The sequence below is a fragment of the Cryptomeria japonica genome, chromosome 4, assembly GCF_030272615.1.
Source record: "Cryptomeria japonica chromosome 4, Sugi_1.0, whole genome shotgun sequence".
NCBI lineage: Eukaryota > Viridiplantae > Streptophyta > Pinopsida > Cupressales > Cupressaceae > Cryptomeria > Cryptomeria japonica.
The window spans coordinates 427,220,168-427,240,827 of NC_081408.1; the positions used below are offsets into that span (position 1 = coordinate 427,220,168).

At 38.2% G+C, this 20,660-nt stretch overlaps 1 protein-coding gene across 2 annotated transcripts in view; it reads left to right on the plus strand.

Moving 5' to 3' along the window:
* The window catches only part of LOC131030607 (zeaxanthin epoxidase, chloroplastic), a 138,579-nt gene that overhangs the window by 45,153 nt on the left and 72,766 nt on the right, over positions 1–20,660 (plus strand). For both annotated transcript variants that reach the window (XM_057961491.1, XM_057961498.1), the window contains exons 2-5: positions 9,656–9,818; positions 10,017–10,091; positions 10,209–10,309; positions 10,440–10,555. In XM_057961491.1, the coding sequence (XP_057817474.1) occupies positions 9,656–9,818; positions 10,017–10,091; positions 10,209–10,309; positions 10,440–10,555 (455 nt within the window). The remainder of the gene's footprint in view (positions 1–9,655; positions 9,819–10,016; positions 10,092–10,208; positions 10,310–10,439; positions 10,556–20,660) is intronic.

The window sequence follows — 20,660 nt, forward strand, 5'->3', positions numbered from 1 at the left end:
TTTTCCTTAAATTAGAAAAATAAACTAATAAAGTAACTTTATAAAAGCACTTTACATTAAGTTTTTGATTAAGTGAGCACTTGGGCCCACCTTGCATGTCCCCCAAGAGGCATATAACATTTTAAAATATTTTAAAATATCATAAAGTGCAAAGCCAAGGTTGGGCGTGGCTTTTGGAAGAAAAGAAAAAGTTAACTTAAAGGTGTTTTAATAACATTTTATGAATAATACCCCATGGCACATATTCCTAAGCATCAAATTATTAAAAGTGGCCCCACTTTAATGATTAATGGACCCCTCATGTTGTACGTACCCTTGGAGGAATTAAAGATTCCATTAGGATCTCAAAAGATGCTATGAGGGTTCAAATTAGGGCAATTGGGAGACATAAGGACTTGTACGTGGAATTCTTTGGCATCATGTATTGGAGATTTTTTTATTCTTTGCTCTGCAATTTGTTGCCATAGCATGTACAGCAGGTTTGAAGTCAAAATTGGAGACGAAATCCTTCAATTTTAGGGAGGTTGGATGAAACCCCAGCCATTTCTATCAAGTCAGCACTCGGGGAAACCCTCAAATCAGGTCTAGAGGGCCATATTCAGAGGTTATATGTGATTATTCTGCAATTTCAGAACTTAATTCTCAGATCTGAGCACTTGGAGTGGTTTAACAGCAAGAAATAACACATTTATGCCAGCCGTACTGTTTTTAGGGCCAGCCGTACCGTTTCTCCTTGCTTGGAATTCATTAAAAATAAATTGAAGGGTTTACCTTTGGATTTGTTGTACAAATCTCATTGTTAGCAGTAGGAATAATGTAATGTCCCCTTCTCATTGATGACCTTCCAGTGGTCCATTAGCCTATTCCTGAGACCCGTAGGCTAGGTGGAATGAAGAATGAGGGTCCAACATTGATGAGGCAAGAACTTACTATTTTTAGTAAGTCAGGGAATGGCTATTTTGGTGATATTGTCCTACTGAGCTCTCCATGCTCTGTCACTGGGCACAAAGATCATGCTTTTCGGAGCATTAGTTCATGACTTACTATTTTTAGTAAGTGGCAGTATGGCATAATTCTATTTCTGGTAGTGGACAGGGTCCTGATCCTGTAGCAGTTCAGTGGTCTTCCTGGCTCAGTTTTATCCTGGTTTTGACAGTAATCAGTACGGGAGTCATATGTGACACAATTAAATATTATTTCCTTATCCTAAGGTTTAATATTTAATTAATTTAATCAATTACTACTGATTTATTGAATTTGGGATTAATGCCTAATATCTCCTAAGTGCTAGGCGAAATTTATGACTAAGAAGGTGGCGTCAAAATTATTAGGGGAGATATTATTTTATTTTCATCTCTAATGTTTGCCAAGTGAAATATCGTGGTCCTTGCTTTTTGGTGTGAGGATTGACTTGTGGGATGGCGCCACTCTTGGGGTCCACGTGAGATGAAATGAAATGCAAATGGAGAAAGTTGAGTTTGAAGCAATTTGCATTTGGATTTGGTGGTGTGAAGTTATAAATAAGAGCCTTGGGCTCCCATTCTGGTTATCTTGAAAATTTGCAATGTTATGTTGCCGGTTTGGCGACAGAACTTTTGAGGCTTCGGAGTGCGTCTCCCTAGTGCTTCCCGATTTCGTACTTGAAACATAGTACCTAGCTGTGTGATGTAATCTACTATATTCTCAAAGCATGTCTTAGTCATTTTTGGTGTTGGAACGCTTTTGGGAACTTGCTGGTTTGCCTGTGGCTGAAGTGCATTTTCGATCACACCTCTCTGCTGAAGCGACTGACGGTTATGGGTATTGGCTCTTTCATCCTTCCCGGTACTAGCGATATACACTGTAATTTTGTGGCATCTTTAGTTAAGCTTTGAATTTTCTAGACCAAATCGAAAATCCTAAGCTAGGCATGGGTTTCTGAATTGCATTGGGATGCATGCAAAATTAATAAGGGAGTGATGGTATCATATCTTTGGTTGGTTGTCATTGCAGTTAGCCTAGTGTGGGTTTGGGACTGATTTTGGGTGATTTGGATGTGTATTGAGAGAGTTGTGAAGTTTTTAGAGTTTTCTTAGGCTGCTGGTTTTGCAATTCCAGCCTGCAGTTGTGATTTTAGCAGAAATTCATGTTCTTATTGGGATAATCAGCATTACTCTCTTCTCATATCTTCTATTTTTGTAAGGTTCAGTAGTAGTACTACTGCCTAGTTCTATTTTGTAATTCTCATCCCGCTGAAAAGTGGAAGAGGCCGGCTTGCCGCCTATTATCAAGCAAATTGTAATTTCAGTCCTCCCACTGCATAAGTGGTCGAGTGATATCTAAGTGTAATGGTCCTCCCGCTGCATAAGCGGTCGAGTTGAGATTGTTATTTAATTGCAGTCCTCCCGCTGAAATATTGCGGTTGAGTGATTTGTGTTTTTGTGTATCTCACTTGGCTGGTTCACTGCCAAGTTTTCTTGCTTTCCCGCTGGATAAGCGGAAGGGGCTGGCTTGCCACCCAAGCATTGCATTGCTTTCAGTTAATTAAGCTAATGATCCCCTCAACACCATATGCTCTCACCTTCCCACATTGGGCACTTGGTGATCAGAAAGTGGAGGGTTACTTTCCCAGCATGTTTCAGTTTATGATTTCTAACCTTAATGGGTTATCTTCTTGTTGATGGCTATTGTTGGCCTTAAAAATAAAAATAAAAATAACTCGGATATTCCAAATAAAGATTGGAATCATTCTTTCAGGCTTATGAAGCCCTTGGAGAGAGATATGAGCAAATCAGTGTGGAAAATTGTCCATTTTCAGTGAAGTCTCCTGGGGGTTTGAAGGAATCAGCAGCAGTTTGGTCTATTTCTGTTAGATTTGTTTTTGGTAATTATTATTTAGAGGAATAAAACTCATTGGAGCAGTTAGGGCACATTGGTAGATCCTGTAGCAGCATCTGGACTCATTTAAGCTAATAAAGCAGCCCTCCAGGCAAGGAGTTGGACTCCTGGTAGGCCAATTTTGGCATGTCATTGGTGAATTCCATTATTTATTGTCATTTGTTAATTGCTGTTATAAAATCAGAGATCTGAAAATTCATTTCAGAATATTATTCTTTCCTATATTGCATTTGTTTTCTATTCATTATTGGCAAACTCTCAAGCAAAAACCATAACAACTTCAAAACCGCAAAGTACACCAAAAACTTGAAGCGATTCACGTTGGTCAACGATTAATCAGTCAAACCAAACCTATCAGATTGGGCAAAGATTCAGTTGGGATCTTTTAGTACAGGATGGTAGATGAATTCATTTACTACAAGGACAAAATTTATTTGGTGCCTGAATTGAAGTTGAAGGACTAAATTTAGTGGACCATTCATGGCACTTCCCTTGTAGGTTATTCAATTTATTTCCAAACCCACTTGTAGATCATAGAGATTCTCATGGAAGGGTCTCAAGGATGATGTCTTGCGACATGTTCGTGAGTGTATGACTTGTTAGAAAAACAAGTCAGAAAATACTTTCCAAGTGGGTCTATTCCAGCCTTAATCTATTCCTAAGCAAAAGTGGGAAAGTATATCCATGGATTTTATAATTGGTCTTCCTAGAGTGCAGGGCAAAGATTGCATATATGTGGTAATTGACAAGTTGACCAAATATTCGCATTTCTTTGCCATATCATCTAAGTACAAGGCACCTCAGGTTGCAGAGTTTTTCTTTAAAGAGGTGTTCCAATTTTATGGGTTGTCGAAGAACATTGTCAGTGATTGGGATAGCAGGTTTCTCAGTTTCTTTTGGTAGGATCTATTTAGTTCGGTTGACATAGAGGTGACCTCGAGCACCAATTATCACCCGCAAACAGATGGATAGCTGGAGATTGTGAACAACTGGGTGGAAGAGTATTTACACAATTATGTTGTGGGCCAGGAAAAGGCTTGGATTAGGTGATTGCATTTGGGCGAGCATTGCTACAATACCACCTATCATATGTCGATTGGGATGAATCCTTTCCAAGCGTTGCATGGATATAATGCTATGTCCTTTGTAATTAGGCATTTGGGGACAACAAAGCTCCTAAGTCAAAGGATCGGATTCAAGAGAGTCTAAACATCCTTAAGCCACTTGAGGATAATCTTCAGAGTGCACAAAATTAGCAGAATATTGATGTAGATAGGTACAGAGTTGAGAGAAGTTTTGAGGTGGGTGATTTAGTCTTCTTGCACCTACAACCTTATAGATAGCCATCTTTGATGAAGAGTAGTGCTGAGTTCATTGGCCCTTATAGGATTGCATAGAGGGTTGGCGAAATAGCCTATGAGTTGGAGTTGCCTGAAAATATTCACAATGTGTTCCACATTTCTTGCCTTAAAAAGGCACTTGGACAACATATCACTTCATCACCAAAGCTTAAACCAGTGGATGAGGAGGGCAGATTGGTTTTGGTTCCTAATGTTTTTCTGGATGTGAAAGAGAGGAGGTTTAGTAGAGTGATTAAGAAATATCTCATCAAATGGAAGTATTTTCCCTTAGAGGATGCTAAAGTGAAACAAATCTTGCAGTAGAGGACAAGTAATTTTGGAAAGGGAGGACTGTAGTGTCCCCTTTTGTCCCCTTTCAAGGAGTAGTGGGAATGATCCGTCCTATTTAATTCCTATAGGTTAATTTTGGGATATTAGGGGATAAATTAAATTAATAAATTGAAGTTGTCAAATAAAGTAAATTTTATAGATAACTTTAATTAATTTGATAAAGTGACTTAAGTGAAATTAAAAAGAAAATATTAAAAGTCACTTTATCAATGTTCTAAGTGAATTTTAAAAAGAGGATTTGAGAGCTCATTTGGTATGCTTGCTTTTTTTTTCTATTGTGAAGTTTGTTGCTTCTTGTTGGGAAAACCCTAAGAGAAATTGGTTTCAATAGTGAAAGATCTACCCTAGCTAGTTGTAGGTGGAATGATATAGGTTTCATGCTTGGATTGGACAATTTGTGAAGTTTTGCAGGCAAGACAAATTATTAGTCTATTTGCACAAATTTACAAGAAGAATTTTGGAATGCCTTATTTTAAAGATCATAGGAGAAATAAAGAGCAAAAAGTTTGTTGGGCGATTGCATATCGTTAGCTGATGTTTTATGTTTGACGCTATGAAATGAGGATTATGTAGGCATGGGTGTTTGTATTTGGTTGGGCATGAGGAAAGCTATGTGCTGGACGTGGATTTGAGCAGGGATTTGTGAGCAGTTTTAGTCACCAATCACATGAAGGGCTGGGCATGAGTCTTCATCGCAGATCATGGGCTTCTTTGACATTATGTCCCACCACTTTCGATGGAGTTTGGGGTTTCAGCAGGGGTAATTCACTTGGGAGTAGCCTACATCCATTTATAGAGCAGAGATTTGGGAATTCCAGTTTGTAAATGCTGGTCAAACGGTCCCAGCAAAGGGATGTGAGAGCATTTCAGTGTCAGAACTGCCTTTGGAAGCTCATTGGAGCTTGGGTAACCTTTACTATTGCTGGCACAAATGTATAGTGGTCTTTTAGTGGAGTTTGGAGCCTTCATACATTCAGAACGCTTGCTTTTATTGATTATTTGAGTAGAACAGGTGCAAAAATTTGTGTTGAAATTAGAAAAGGGTCTTAACATAGATCTCCCCTTAGTGAATCTTGTATAGTCTGCATATTTGTAATCTTGTGTATGTGTAGTCTATGGTTAGTTTAGCTTAGCTTTATGTATAGTTCAGATTTGAGAGGGCTTCCTCGTTGAATTTGGAGAGAGTTTTAACTCACTTGTCTTGCAAAAGACAAATATAAACATTTAACAACCATGTAATCAAGCCTTTTTAAGAAACTAGTGTTGCTCATATGTCATCATTTGATAGGTCAATGGAAGAGAAAGCACAAAAATCACAATTGATCAAATTGTGATGGATGGCAAAGTCACACAAATTTGGATCGGCCAGATGTTTGAGTAGGGGTTTTGTAGTATAGAGGAGGCTTGTAAATTTGAACAAATTGGGGTCAGTTAGGGATGTGATCAGCAAGCAAGAACACCAGATGTTGGATGACATTATGACCAACACCAATTTTGTGTTGGATCTTCAAGATGTTTAAAGTATGGATACACAAGCACTAATCAAATTGGGCATATTTAATGATGAAAAAGAGAAGTGCATTTTAAATGGATGGAAACACTTAAGTTTGCTATCAAAATTCATAAGCAAGTGTGAAAACCTTGAGATAATAGAAAGATCAAATTTTGATGCCCAAAATGATATCATTCTATTCATTCAGTCCATACCATGCTCCTGCTATGTAAGAACCCGGGTGGCTCTAACTCTCCTAAAATACTATTGCTGATTTGTTTTTGGATTTTCAAGGGTTTTGAACAATTTTTAAATAAAAATAACAAGTGCTCCAAGCAAGAATTGCGCATATAACTGAATTGATACCAAATATGGAACAATTGAATCTATATTATGCATTAAGTAATTGCTGCAAATGAAACTAAAACATAAAACATACCTGTAGGTCCTCAACTTATTTTAAATAAAGAATTTTGGAGTTTGCTAGCCAAAATTGGGAAACTAACCAAAGTGAAGTACAAGTCCAGAATCCAATTTCTCCAGGCCAAAAATGGGATGAATCCACCTGATTATGCTGTGTGCTGGGAATGGTGCAACTAGATTGCAAATTAGAAAGGCGTTTCAGCCTCCCAGTCAAAATGTCCCTTTCTTGGACCCCACATGCCAAGCTTGAATTGTACGGCCAACAACTGGAAACCGTATGGCTGCTTATTGAAATGAAATATGCTGCTAAAAGGGGTGTCTAACCTGATTTGCCCTTTCCTTACTGCAAAATCTGCAATATTTGAAATAAAGAATCTTTCAAAGAATCTTTGCTGAAGCACAATAAGACTCTTGAATGAAGCCTTCACAATTGCAATAATTCAGCTGATCTTCCACAGCCTCACAATCACAGATCCACGAAGAATTTTTGTTCTCCAATGGCTAAACCTCTGAAACCCTTATCAAAGAATTCCACAGAGGAAAATAACAAGCAATGTCAAATAATCAATAATGAGTTTTAATCATAGTTACGAGACTCTGTGAGTCTTGGCAAGACTCGCTGAGTCCCGAGGCGGGTTGCCCTTTCCGAGGCTAGGTGCCTTTGGACTCGGACTCGGCCGAGTCTTGGCAGACTTGCTGAGTCCCAAGGCTTGGACTCTGCCGCCAAGGCAACATAAAAAAAGACAAAAAAAAATTGAATTCTTTGTTTTAAGTGGAATAAACGGTGAATGTGTCCAAGGATGATGCAGATGTTAGGAATTGCATGTAGAAAATATCAATTAAATGCAGATAAATATTAAACAGAGGAATGAAATAAAAGTCGTTTGAGCTTTCGGGGGCGCTGCCTCTCGGCCCCGCCTTGTACCGTGACAAGGAACACACTAGGGGTGCTGCCCCCAAACCCTCGTTAAATAATTTGGGGGGAAATTTCACCAATAAAAGGCGGGGAAATTTAACCTCCGAGTCTGATTAGGCTTCATATAACAACAATGGATGAGGATGTTGATGTCATTGAGGCTAAGGCTAAGCCCGAGCCTAAGACAGGCAGATATCATGGCTGCAGGATGTTCCAGGACCTATCTTAGGCGCACATGTAGGACGGTTGCGAGGTCGAGTGATCAATGATCACTGATATTGGTTCCTCTGAGCCTTAGACTTATAGGCTCTAGCTTTTATGTTGAACTTGATATATGTTTTGAACTTTTGATGACATGGATTTCATATTCCATGAATTTTGTAGACATTTGACACTATCTATATTTCTAATGTGTTATTTAGTTTAGCTTATTTCCTTCAGCGCAAGCCTAAAATTTGCATTTATACTTATGTGATCAATGTAAACTTGTGTATGTGCTTCTATTTGATGAGATTACTGTGTCTTTAATGTTTATTTATTAAAAAATGTATGAAAGAAGTTTAAAATCATTAAAAATATTTGAATTTCTTGGGTTTTTCAATTTGCCGAGTCTCGGCCGAGTCTCGACCGAGTTTGGGCGCCGAGTCCGAGTCTGAGTAAAAGATTAGTTTGCCAAGTCTGAGGCGAGTCCGAGTCTTGTAACTATGGTTTTAATTGCCTTTTTCTCCTTATAATCCCAAAAGCACAAATTCCAATAAAGTACGCCCAAATGCAATTTTAAATACATTAAATGTATTTAAATCACTTTTCAATAGTTTAAATTCATCTTGAACGCACTTTACATTTAAATGATTTAAAATCACTTTTAATATTTAAAGTGACCTTTTAATGTTTTATAAAGTCACTTTATAATATTTAAGTGGGTTATAGTTTTAATAAAGTCACTTTATGACTTTATAATATCCATATAAGTTAATTAAATAACTTAACCACTAAAATATTAATTTCTCCCTCAATATTCAGTCTTTTTACGTGTCGTCAGAAGCTGGGGTCAACACTGAATAACCCCCATGTGTCCAAGTGGCCTGACTAAAAATATCACAACTGCCAGATTGACGTACTATAAATAGTAAGTTGCTCAACTAAGTCCATACATTGATTGCAAAGGCCCTAGAACTGAAACCAAGACTAAACTGAAGAAGTGGAACTGCCACTGAGACTCTCTATCCCGAATGTTAGCATACGAGAGTCCAAATAATAGGCTAATCCCTCAAACTTTGATGCTCACGAAAACAGGGACATTACATGCTATGACGATGACATGAAGGAAAGGATGTATCTGTAGGTTAGAGAAGAATTTGACAATTTATCCAAGTGAGAATTAGGCATAGCCACTAGCATCAACAATGAAAAAATGGACAAAGAGAAATGCTCTCTAGCCTAGGAGAAAGAGATCTTTCAGAAAGGTGATTGTATAGAGCAAAGACATTTTGAATATTAAAGAGGTGAGAAAAAAAATCAATCAAGTTGCCATATGCAAAAGAGCTAATATCTATTTTTGGTCACAGCTGGATATTTAAGATACTTAATTGAGTCTCTCTTTGTAAATAAATAAATGCATGCTCATGCACTTTTAGGAGAGAGTTATAAATAACTAATAAGTACAGTGGCACTAGAAATTTATCATTCAAATTGTAAACTCTTTTGTGGTGAAAATTCCAAGGCTGCGAAAGCATTTTGTTTGCTAGAATTTTGTCTCCCAGATATGGTTTATAAGTTTATTGAATGGTATTTGGTCTTACCTTTCCATTCTCCTCTCTTTTATTTGGAATCTAATCAGTTAAAATTTTCTTTTCCCATGCATGTTCTTGTAGAACTCTGATTTAACTAAAAGGTGCATGCATATGTGTTGTAACAAATACTAAAAAAATGTCAACAAATAATTTGCATGACAGATTAAAATGCTATATCAGTTAGATCTGCTTGCATAATCATTTTTATTTCCCGAACGCTTTCTTTTTACAGCATGCATAGAAAGCTGATACCAATTCTGTATAAATTCTAAATAAGTTTTCATTTTAATCAAATAAAGGGAACTACTCTTATAATAGACGAGCTTTTTCCTTCATTGGCTGTATGTTTTATCTTGTCTAAGTTTGTCATTTATTTGCAGAAGAATGAACTCAAAGAACTTGCTTGCAACTCTGACTTAAAAGAGTTTTTTTGTTAGCAACCTTACTTTTCCATAGCTTTCAGGTACATCAAGTTTGATACATATACACCAGCTATAGAAAGGGGGCTTCCAGTTACACGAGTAATTAGTCGAATGACTTTACAACAAATTTTAGCACGTGCTGTTGGTTCAGAGATCATTGAAAATAGCAGCAATGTGGTGGACTATAAAGATGATGGGAAAAAGGTATATGCATTTTTGGTCTCAGTATTTCTTGTTAATTTTTGACATTTTTTTATATACAGATTTGTTGAGAAAAGTCAACGGGTTTCTGTAGATACCTATGACATGTAAATAGGCCAAATGCTATAATGACTTTATACTTTGAAAATTCAGTTACTCCTTGGTATTTTGGACCATGTTTTTAGATGTAATATGGAACAGGTAGCAGTAATACTTGGGGATGGTCGAGAATATGAGGGTGATCTTTTGGTTGGTGCAGATGGGATATGGTCAAAGGTAATGATTGGAATTTTCTTCTAAATTTATAAATCACATTGAATGCAGGAAATGCACTCTACAAATTTCAGGTGTTTTGCAAAACTAACAATCCCTTTGATAACTTATCTGATCTAGGTACGCAGAAAATTATTTGGTCTGAAAGAAGCGACATACTCAGATTATACATGCTATACTGGCATTGCAGAGTTTGTACCACCTGATATTGAAAATGTGGGGTATGTTCTTTTTTAACTTAATGGTTTTAAATTGAATTTACCAATCGATTAATTTTTTTCACACAACTATATGACACTTGAGAGTGTTTGTCTGAAAAGTAGTCTCTCATTACTTATTGTATCCTTCAAGGTATCGAGTATTTTTGGGTTACAAGCAGTACTTTGTTTCTTCTGACGTTGGAGGTGGAAGGATGCAGTGGTATGCATTCCATAATGAACCTGCTGGGAATGATGATCCTCATAACTGTGAGTTACCTTTTGTCTTACTGACAAACTTTGTATTTGAAGATAATGACTGTTTGGAGGATTATTTATCTGTGTAAGGACATTTCCAAAAAGTTACTTTTGTAGAATTAAAATACAATGTTGATGTAGACCTGAACCTGATGTGAATACTCATAATTTAGCTCAAACCTCACACCCTTCAAATAGTTTCTTCATATTTCATTATTGGTCATATGGAAACTTTTTTTGTCATCTAATTAGCAAATCACAGTTTAATTTCATTGGCTCCCATTAAATTTATGTGGAAGTCAAAGGCAGATGAAATATCCCCTTACTTTTTTTTCAATTATTTCCAGTTACAAACATCACAAAGCACCCGTTAGGGGTAGAAAATATAATCACAACATTGCTGAAAGGTAACCCTTCCACTTTCTGATCACCAAGAACCCAGTGTGGGAAGGTGAGAGCATACGGTGATAAGGGGATCGTTAGCTTCAATAATCCACTAGAAATTACAATGCTCGGTGGCAAGCCAACCCCTTCCGTTTGTCTAGCAAGTAATAGAAATTTTAACAACAATTTGGCGGTGTAACCAACCAATTACAATCCAAAGAGTCTAAAGTAAACAACGATCACTCAACCACTTATTCAGTGGGAGGACTGAAAATGATAATAACAATCTACTCAACCGCTTATTCAGCGAGAGGACAACATTACAATAAAATAAGATAGGCAGCAAAGCTAGCCTGTTCCACTTATTTAGTGGGTCTTGTGATACAATTCAGAATAAGATTGCTGTTAGTTCTACCAATCAGCTTTACATTACATAGCATGAATTTAGGATTAGAGAATATCACTGTCCATCGCTGCAAATGATGTGTTATGCACTTCCAAAGCTACGAAGACTAACTACTCTCAAAGAACACTACACACTTCAATTTTCAGAATCTGATATGCAAGAACAGCAAGCTGGAAAACGCAGACCAGCAACACTAAACCGCCTTAAAATGCTCACAACTCAATCAATACTCCACGGAATGACTCAAAATTGATTGCAAATGAAAGCTAGGAGGTAGGCGATCATGCTAAAACCAACAAAATGCAACATACTCACCCAAACATATTTTGCACTGTAAATGATATTCAAATTTATGTTCAAGTCTGGAGTTATATATATTATTATTTTTCTTAACTGATATTTTATGTTTCTTATGTCACAGGTTGCTGAAGATAACATTAATTATTTCGATGCTTCTTCAGCACTTCATTTGCTTATACTTATAGTCTATGCTTCACCGATCAAGGCATGCCTTGATCGGTCATGTCTTTTAGACATGCCCGATCAAGACATGTCTTGATCGGTGCATAGGCACCGCTTCAGTTAATATAACCACATTAACATGTGTTATGCCGATAACTATCGGTCATGTCATTTCTTCTTTATCATGTGTTATACCGATAACTGTCAGTCATGTCATTTAACATGCTTATGTCGATAACCATTAATAATCGGGGCAATGTGAAGTAATATAGTTATCCGATAAATGATCGGCATAAGTCAATTATAATCAACAAATAAATGATCGGTATTAACATGCGTTTTAGGATGATAACTATTATAGTTATCATATGATAGCGTCAATCGATGCTATCATATGATAGCTATGATAGTTATAATTCTGGTCTAATCACAGCATGAGTAATATTATCGATTATGCATATAAGATGATTATAACAAGTTCATTTTTTTAATCATGAGGTCTATATTTATATTGTAGTTATATCGATAAGGTAGATGATTGAATGAGAGATAAATGATGTCTCTCATTCAATCATTTATCTTACCGAAACTACTAAGTTTCAATACTCCCTCTTAGCTAGGGAAGATAACTAGAGACCTATGAAAATAAGCATCATATTTCTCATAATAAAATGTATTACACGACTACATAATACAAAGGATCATATCACATATGCTCGTGACATGATGCATCTCGTAATGAGTGACACAGTAATATATCACATCATCTCGTGATATAGATATCACATAACACGCGATATCAGTATCACATAACACGTGATACCTTGGATATAAAATACTTAAGAATGTTGAAATTCCGTTATATCCAGGTTATGGCATGTGCACTGACATTACGTCATATAATGTCTACCATAACATATCATGGCACATCCATGAGTCAGAGTGATATCAAGTTAGCATGATATCAACATTACAAGATCATCACCTCATAATATTTAATACAAGTGTTCATAGTCTAAAAGATCGTCACCTTTTAGAATTGTACACAGGGGGTGGAGCCCATAAAGTCATAACACGACAAAAGAAGTTTACACATTAAACATCTCATATATTAGTACAGATTACAAAAACTGATTATAACTCAATCATACCAAGACCTTTTCTGAAGTGTTCAACTTTTACTCTGGCTAGAGGTTTGGTCAGTATGTCTGTTGTTTGGTCTCCTATACTGATATATTGTAACTGAATCACATTTCTATCCACCATATCTCTCACATAGTGATAAGGGATCTCAATTTGTTTGGATCTATCATGAAATACAGGGTTTACGAAGAGTTTTATACAACTCTGATTGTCACAATGAATTATAGTAGGCTTCATTGGTCCTCCGAATAATCCCACAAGTAACTTCCGTAGCCATACAACTTCTCGTGCAGCCATGGAAGTTGCGATATATTCAGCCTTTGTAGAGCTCTGAGCTACTAAAGACTATTTTCTGCTAATCCAAGATATCATGGCTGAACCCAAGTTGAAGCAGCACCTTGAGGTGCTTTTCCTGTCAGTCACACTTCCAACCCAATCTGAATCAGTGAACTTGTGTAGATTCAAATCAATATTCTCATACTTGAGTCCATAGTTGAGAGTGCCTTGAAGGTATCTCATTATATGTTTCACTGCCATAAGATGAATCTCCTTAGGTTCACACATGAATTGACTCAAGGCATTTACTGGATAACAGATATCAGGTCTAGTATTGACTAGATACATTAATGATCCAATCATCTGTCTGTAGAGCGTAGGATCTATCAATGGGGAATCTACTGCTGCCTCCTTCAGTTTGTGAAGATTAGTTTCCATGGGAGAAGTCATCAGTCTGCAGTTCATCATGCCAAATCTCTTCAATATGTCTAAGGCGTATTTCCCTTGATTAAGTACAATATTGTCAGAGTTTTGCCAAACTTCCAATCCAAGGAAGTAATGTAGAAGGCCTAAACCCTTCATATCAAACTCCTTCTCTAGGTCTTTCTTACATTGATCAATAAGGTGACCTTCTCCTGTAATTAAAAGATCATCAACATACAAGATCAATATCAACATATCACCTTTGATTTGTTTGAAGTATAGATTTGGATCTTCGTCATTCTTTGAGAATCCCAATCCCATGAGGTAGTTGTCAATTCTTTCATACTAGGCCCTGGGGGCTTGTTTCAGTCCATATAGTGCTTTCTTTAATTTGCACACATGAGATTCTGCATTGTGGATCTCAAACCCTTCTGGCTGCTCTAAGTAGACTTCCTCCTCAATTTTCCCATTCAGGAAAGCAGTCTTTACATCCATCTGATGGACTTTCCATCCTTTGGCTGCTGCAATGGCTAGTACTGCTCTGACTGAGGTGTATCTAGCAACTGGAGCGAAAGTCTCATCATAGTCTATTCCCTCCTTTTGTGAGAACCCTCTGGCTACAAATCTGGCTTTATGTTTCTCTATGCTACCATTTGCAACATGTTTGATTTTGAATAGCCACTTGGATGAAACAACAGATTTTCTTTTTGGTCTAGGAGCAATTTCCGAAACATCATTGTTTAAGATGGATTGATATTCCTCTAACATGGCATCTTTCCATACTTGATGTTTAAGTGCTTTTGATACATTAGAAGGTTCTGATTTGGAGAGATCATTCATTAAGGCTACATAGCTAGTGAATCTTTGGGGCCTCTTACTTTCTCTAAAGGTCCCTGAAGGAGCTACGAAATTCCTTGCATCTTCCACTATTTTGTGAACCCATAGTGGTCTTTTCTTAGGGTTTTCTTGGTGTGGAATCTGAACTTCATTATCATTCTCTTCTGAATACTCCCTTTGAACCTCAGGAACAGGATCCTTTTCTAGGTCTGAAGATGGAGCATAACTTTCTGACTCAATAGAGTATCTAGTCTTTTTGAAGGCTATGTCTTCTTCAAATATTACATCTCTACCGAGTTCAATATTACTATGTCCAGGTACAAATATCCTATAGGCTTTAGAAGTTTCACTGTACCCAACAAAGATTCCTTTTCTTCCAGAAGGTTCTAGTTTTGTTCTTTTCTCTTTAGGTATATGAATATAAACAGGGCATCCGAATATCCTAGAGTGAGTGATATCAGGTTTTATACCTGTGAAAACTTCTTCAGAGGTTTTATCTTCAATGTGGGAGTGAGGGCATCTATTTTGTATGTATACAACAGTGTTGGAGGCTTCTACCCAAAGATGAGTTTCTAAGTTTTGGTCAAGAAGCATGGCTTTGGCTGCCTCTACAATGGTTCTATTTTTTCTCTCAGCCACCCCATTTTGTTGGGGGTTGTAGGGGACAGTGAACTCCCTCTTAATCCCAACATCTTTACAAAATTCTCTAAAGATGTCTGAGGTGTATTGCCTCCCATTATCAGTCCTTAAGGTTTTTATTTTCCTTTCGGAAGAGTTTTCAGAGAGAGATTTGAATTCCTTAAATCTCTTGAGAATCTCTTCCGATTCTTTACGTTTAAAAAAATAGATCCAGGTCTTCCTGGAGAAGTCATCAATGAATATTACATAGGAAAGGAACCCCCCTAATGATGGTATAGACATTGGCCCACATAGGTCAGAGTGAACTAGCTCTAAAACATTGCTTGTTTTTCTAGAACTATTCTGAAAGGAACTCTTAGTATTTTTGCCTAGGGCACACCCCTTACATGTACCAGAATGGTATTGTTTTAACTTAGGCAAACCAATTACTAATTTTTCCATTGAACATAAAGCACAAAAGTTTAAATGACCTAATCTTCTATGCCAAATTTCATCTGAATCTGTAATCTCATGAAGTAGGGTGTAGTATCCCAGTTTTTTTTTTTTTGATTTTTAAGGCCAACAATAAACACCAACAAGAAATTAACCGCTAAGGTTAGAAATCATAAATTGAAACATGCTGGGAAAGTAACCCTTTCACTTTCTGATCACCAAGTGCCCAATGTGGGAAGGTGAGAGCATACGGTGTTGAGGGGATCATTAGCTTAAGAAACTAAAATACAATGCAATGCTTGGGCGGCAAGCCAGCCCCCTTCCGCTTAACTAGCGGGAAAACAAGGAAACTTGGCGGTGAACCAGCCAAGTGAGATACACAAAATAAAAATCACTCAATTGCAATATTTCAGCGGGAGGACTGCAATTACATAACAACCTCAACTCGACCGCTTATGCAGCGGGAGGACCATTACACATAACTATCACTCGACCACTTATGCAGTGGGAGGATTGAAATTACAAATTTGTTTGATAGTAGGCGGCAAGCTAGCCTCTTCCACTTTTTCAGTGGGATGAGAATTAGGAAGCAGAACTGGTTAGTAGTACTACTGCTTAACCGTACAAAAATAGAGATAAGAGAAGGAGAGTAATGCAGATTATCACAATAGGAACATGAATTTCTGCTAAAACCAATCTGTAGGCTGGAATTACAAATCAACAGCCTATGAAAATGCTAAAAAGCTCATAACTCCCTCAATATACATCCAAATCACTTCAAACCAGTCGCAAACCCACAATATATCAAGTGCAACAACAACTAACCAAAACCATGTTTTCCCTCATTAATTTGGCACACATCCCAATGCAAACAGAAAACCACGCTAAGCCTGAGAATTTCGATTTAGCTTAGAAAATTCAAAACTCAAACAAACATGCTATAAACTCACAAAGTATATCGCCAGTGCTGGGAAGGAAGAAAGAGATGATACCCATAACCGTCAGTCGCTTCAGCAGAGAGGTATGATCAAAAAGGTACTTCAGTCACAGGCAAACCAGCAAGTCTCCAGAATCACTTCAACACCAAAAATGTCTAAGGTAAGCTCTGAGAATGTAGTAGAATACAGCACGCAGCTAGGTACTATGTTTCAAGTACGAAACTGGGAAGCACTAGGGAGACGCACTTCGAAGCCTCAAGTTCTGTCGCCAAACCGACAGCATAACATTACAAATTTTCAAGATGCTTGAAATGGGAGCCCAAGGCTCTTATTTATAACTTCTCACCATCAAAATTCAAATGTAAATTCCTCCAAACTCCACTTCCTTCATTTGCATTTCATTTCACCTTCATGTGGACCCAAGTGTACCGCCAGTTTCAAGAGTTAAACTTCACGCCAAAGGTATGGACCCACGTTAACCACTTTGGCGAATATTAGAGATGCAATATAAAAATAATACTCTAAATAATTTTGACATCCCTTAATACACATGAATTTCGCCAAACTTAGGAGATAATAGACATTAATCCCAAATCCCATAAATTAGTAACAATTAATCAAATTAATTAAATATTAAACCTAATTGTGTCACATATGACTCCCGTACTGATTACTGTCAGAACCAAGATGAAACTGAGCCAGGAAGACCACTGAATTGCTGCAGGATCAGGACCCTGTCCACTGCCAGAAATAGAATTATGCCATATTGCCACTTACTAAAAATAGTAAGTCAAGAACTAATGCCCCAAAAAGCATGATCTTCGCTCCCAGTGACAGAGTATGGAGAGCTCAGTAGGACAGTATCACCAGAATAGCCATTCCCTGAATTACTAAAAATAGTAAGTCCTCGTTTCATCAATGCTGGATCCTCATTCTTCATTCCACCTAGCCTACGGGTCTTAGGAATAGGCTAATGGACCACTGGAAGGTCATCAATGAGAAGGGGACATTACAGTCCGCCCCCCCCCAAATTGCTTGTCCTCAAGCAATTGTAAGGTTGGATGCAGTAAAATCTCCTCATTTTCCCACGTAGCATCCTTTGCTGGTAGATTCTTCCATTTGATCAAGTATTCCCTGATCACTCTTCTCCTCAAAGATCGTTCCCTGATTTCAAGGATAGCTTCAGGAACCAAAACTAACTCTCCCTCCTCATCAAGCGGAGGTAACTCAGCTGAAGCAACAACATTATGTCCCAGAACCTTCTTAAGGCATGACACATGAAATACATTATGGATCCTGCTGCTTGCTGGCAATTCTAACTCATACGCCACTTCTCCAACCCTTTTGTTGACTCTGAAAGGCCCATAGAATCGTGGCTTCAATTTTTCAACCCCACTCTTCTTGAGAGTAGACTGTCTGTAGGGTTGGAGCCTCAAATAAACCATGTTGCCCACCTCAAAGGTGCGCTCACTTCACTGCTGATCAACATACAACTTCTGCTGATTCCGTGCATGCTGGAGATTGTCCCTCAGAATCCTTAGAATATCTTGACTTTGCTGCATCATATCTTTTGCCTTAGGGGTTCTGCTATCACCAAATACCAAGTCCGCGAAGCTAGGAGCTTCATAACCATATAGTGCCATGAATGGTGACATCCGGATGGACATGTGATAGGAGGAATTGTAACAATATTCCCCTAGGTGAAGCCATCTCACCCATGTATTCTGCTGCTCCGAGACATAGTTTCTAAGATAACCTTCCAACCACTTATTCACTATCTCGGTCTGCCCATCAGTTTGAGGGTGATAACTGGTGCTTGGGGTGAGCACAGTACCACACAATCTGAAAATCTCCTGCCAAAAAGCACTTAGGAACTTGTTGTCCCTATTACTCACAATGTTCTTTGGTAACCCATGTAATTTGAACACCTCCCGGAAGAACACTTCAGCAACTTGTGCTGCTGTAAAAGAGCTGGTGATGGCGAAGAAATGAGCAAACTTTGTAAGTTTGTCCACCACCACATAGATACTATCCCTCCCTTGAGCCCAAGGCAACCCCGTGATGAAATCCATGGAAATACTTTCCCATTTTTAACCGGGAATAGGCAACGGTTGTAACAAACTAGTTGGTAGAGTGTGCTCATCTTTGTTCCTCTGACATGTATGACACTCCCTGATGTACTTCAAAACATCACTTTTAAGTCCCTTCCAAGAGAATCTCTCCCGGATCTGCCTGTATGTTTTGAAATAACCTTGGTGACCAACGAGGGGATGTCATGGAAAGTCTTCAAATCTTCTCTTTTAATTTAGATTCAGCCACTATGAAGATTCTTCCCTTGTATAGTATCAATCCCTCAACCAATTTGTACCTTTCATCATAAAAAGTACCTTCTATAAGGCTAGTTGCAAACTGATTTTCGGCATAATCAGCAAGCAACATCTCTCTCCAATCAGCAGTAAGCTCGCATAGTGAGCTTAAATGGGGTCTTCTGGATAAGGCATCTGCCACAACATTGTTTTTACCCTTAACATACTCTATATTGAAATCGTAAGCCTACAACTTACTCACCCACTTCTGCTGTCTCTCATTCAAATCTTTCTGATGCATGAAGTGTTTAAGACAATTGTGATCAATCTTAACAATGAATTTACTCCCCACCAGATACTGCCTGAACTTCGCAAGGGCATGCATTATAGCAAGCATTTCCTTGTCATAAATTGAATACAGCCTCTCAACTTCCTGCTCTCAAAGACTATAGGATGCTTATCCTGCATGAGGACTGCACCAACACCTTCTCCAGATGCATCACACTGTAGCTCAAACGACTTGGTGAAATCAGGGAATGCTAAAACAAGGCAGGAACTCATGATCCTTTGAAACTGCTCAAATACTGTCTGTGCCTTTTCGGACCATTCAAAAGCTCCTTTCTTTGTAAGATCCGTGAGGGGGGCAGCCAATTGAGAATATCCCTTCACAAACCTCCTATAAAATCCACACAATCCCCAAAATCCCCTCAAATGTGTTATGTTCTCGGGAGTAGGCCAATCAATGATGGCTCTAATCTTTTCAGGATCCACCTTCACACCTCCTGCACTGATGATGTGACCAAGGTAGAGCAACTCTTCCATTCCAAACTCACATTTGGACCCTTGGCAAACAGGGATTCGGATTCCAATGTGCTTAACACTTCATCCAACTGCTATAAATGTTCTTTCCAAGATTTGCTGAATATGAGTATGTCATCAAAGAATATCAAAACAAACTTCCTTAGCTGTTCTTGGAAGATTCTGTTCATGCATGATTGAAATGTAGCGGGTGCATCAGTCAAGCCAAAGGGCATGACTAGGAACTCAAAATGCCCAAAGTGGCATCTGAAAGCGGTCTTTTCCACATCTGATGCTCTCATTCTAATCTGATGATACCTTGACCTGAGGTCAATCTTGGAAAAGAACACTGCCCCATGTAGCTTGTCAATGAGCTCATCAATCCTCGGAATAGGATACCGATTCTTGATGGTTTTCTGATTCAGGGCTCTGTAATCCACACACATGCACATGGTCCCATCCTTCTTTCTCACCAAAACAACAGCCGAAGCAAAGGGGCTTTTGCTAGGCCGTACCTATGTCAAGCAATTCCTGAATTGCTTTCTCAATCTCATCCTTCTGTTTCTTAGGATATCGGTAAGGAGTAGTCATGATTGGCTTAGCTCCTTCTTCAAGCTCAATAATGTGTTTGGCACCTCTTTCAGGGGGCCTGCCAGGAGGTGGGTTTTCAAACACCTACCTTTTCTTGGTTATCAAAGCTTGAATGTCTTCAGGATAGTTCCTATTCTCTTTTTGTGGGTCTGAGGGCATGACCATGATCTTACTTCTATCCGTGATCATTGCTTGAATATCTGAGGAATAGCTGCCCTTGTCTACCAATGGATTTGAAGGCATTATCAAACACTTTGCTGCCCACTCCACCTGATTATGGCGGATCAGCCTTTCCATTCTTTTCAAGGATACCACTTTAAGTCCACCATGTGACATTCCTCTCAATACTACCTTCTTCCCTTCAGACATGAATTTTAGCTCCATGATTTGTAAGTTTAGTGTGATCTCACCAAGAGATCTCAGCGATTGAATCCCGAGGACTGCATCATCAGTCCCACCAATGCTCACCACAAAGAGATCAT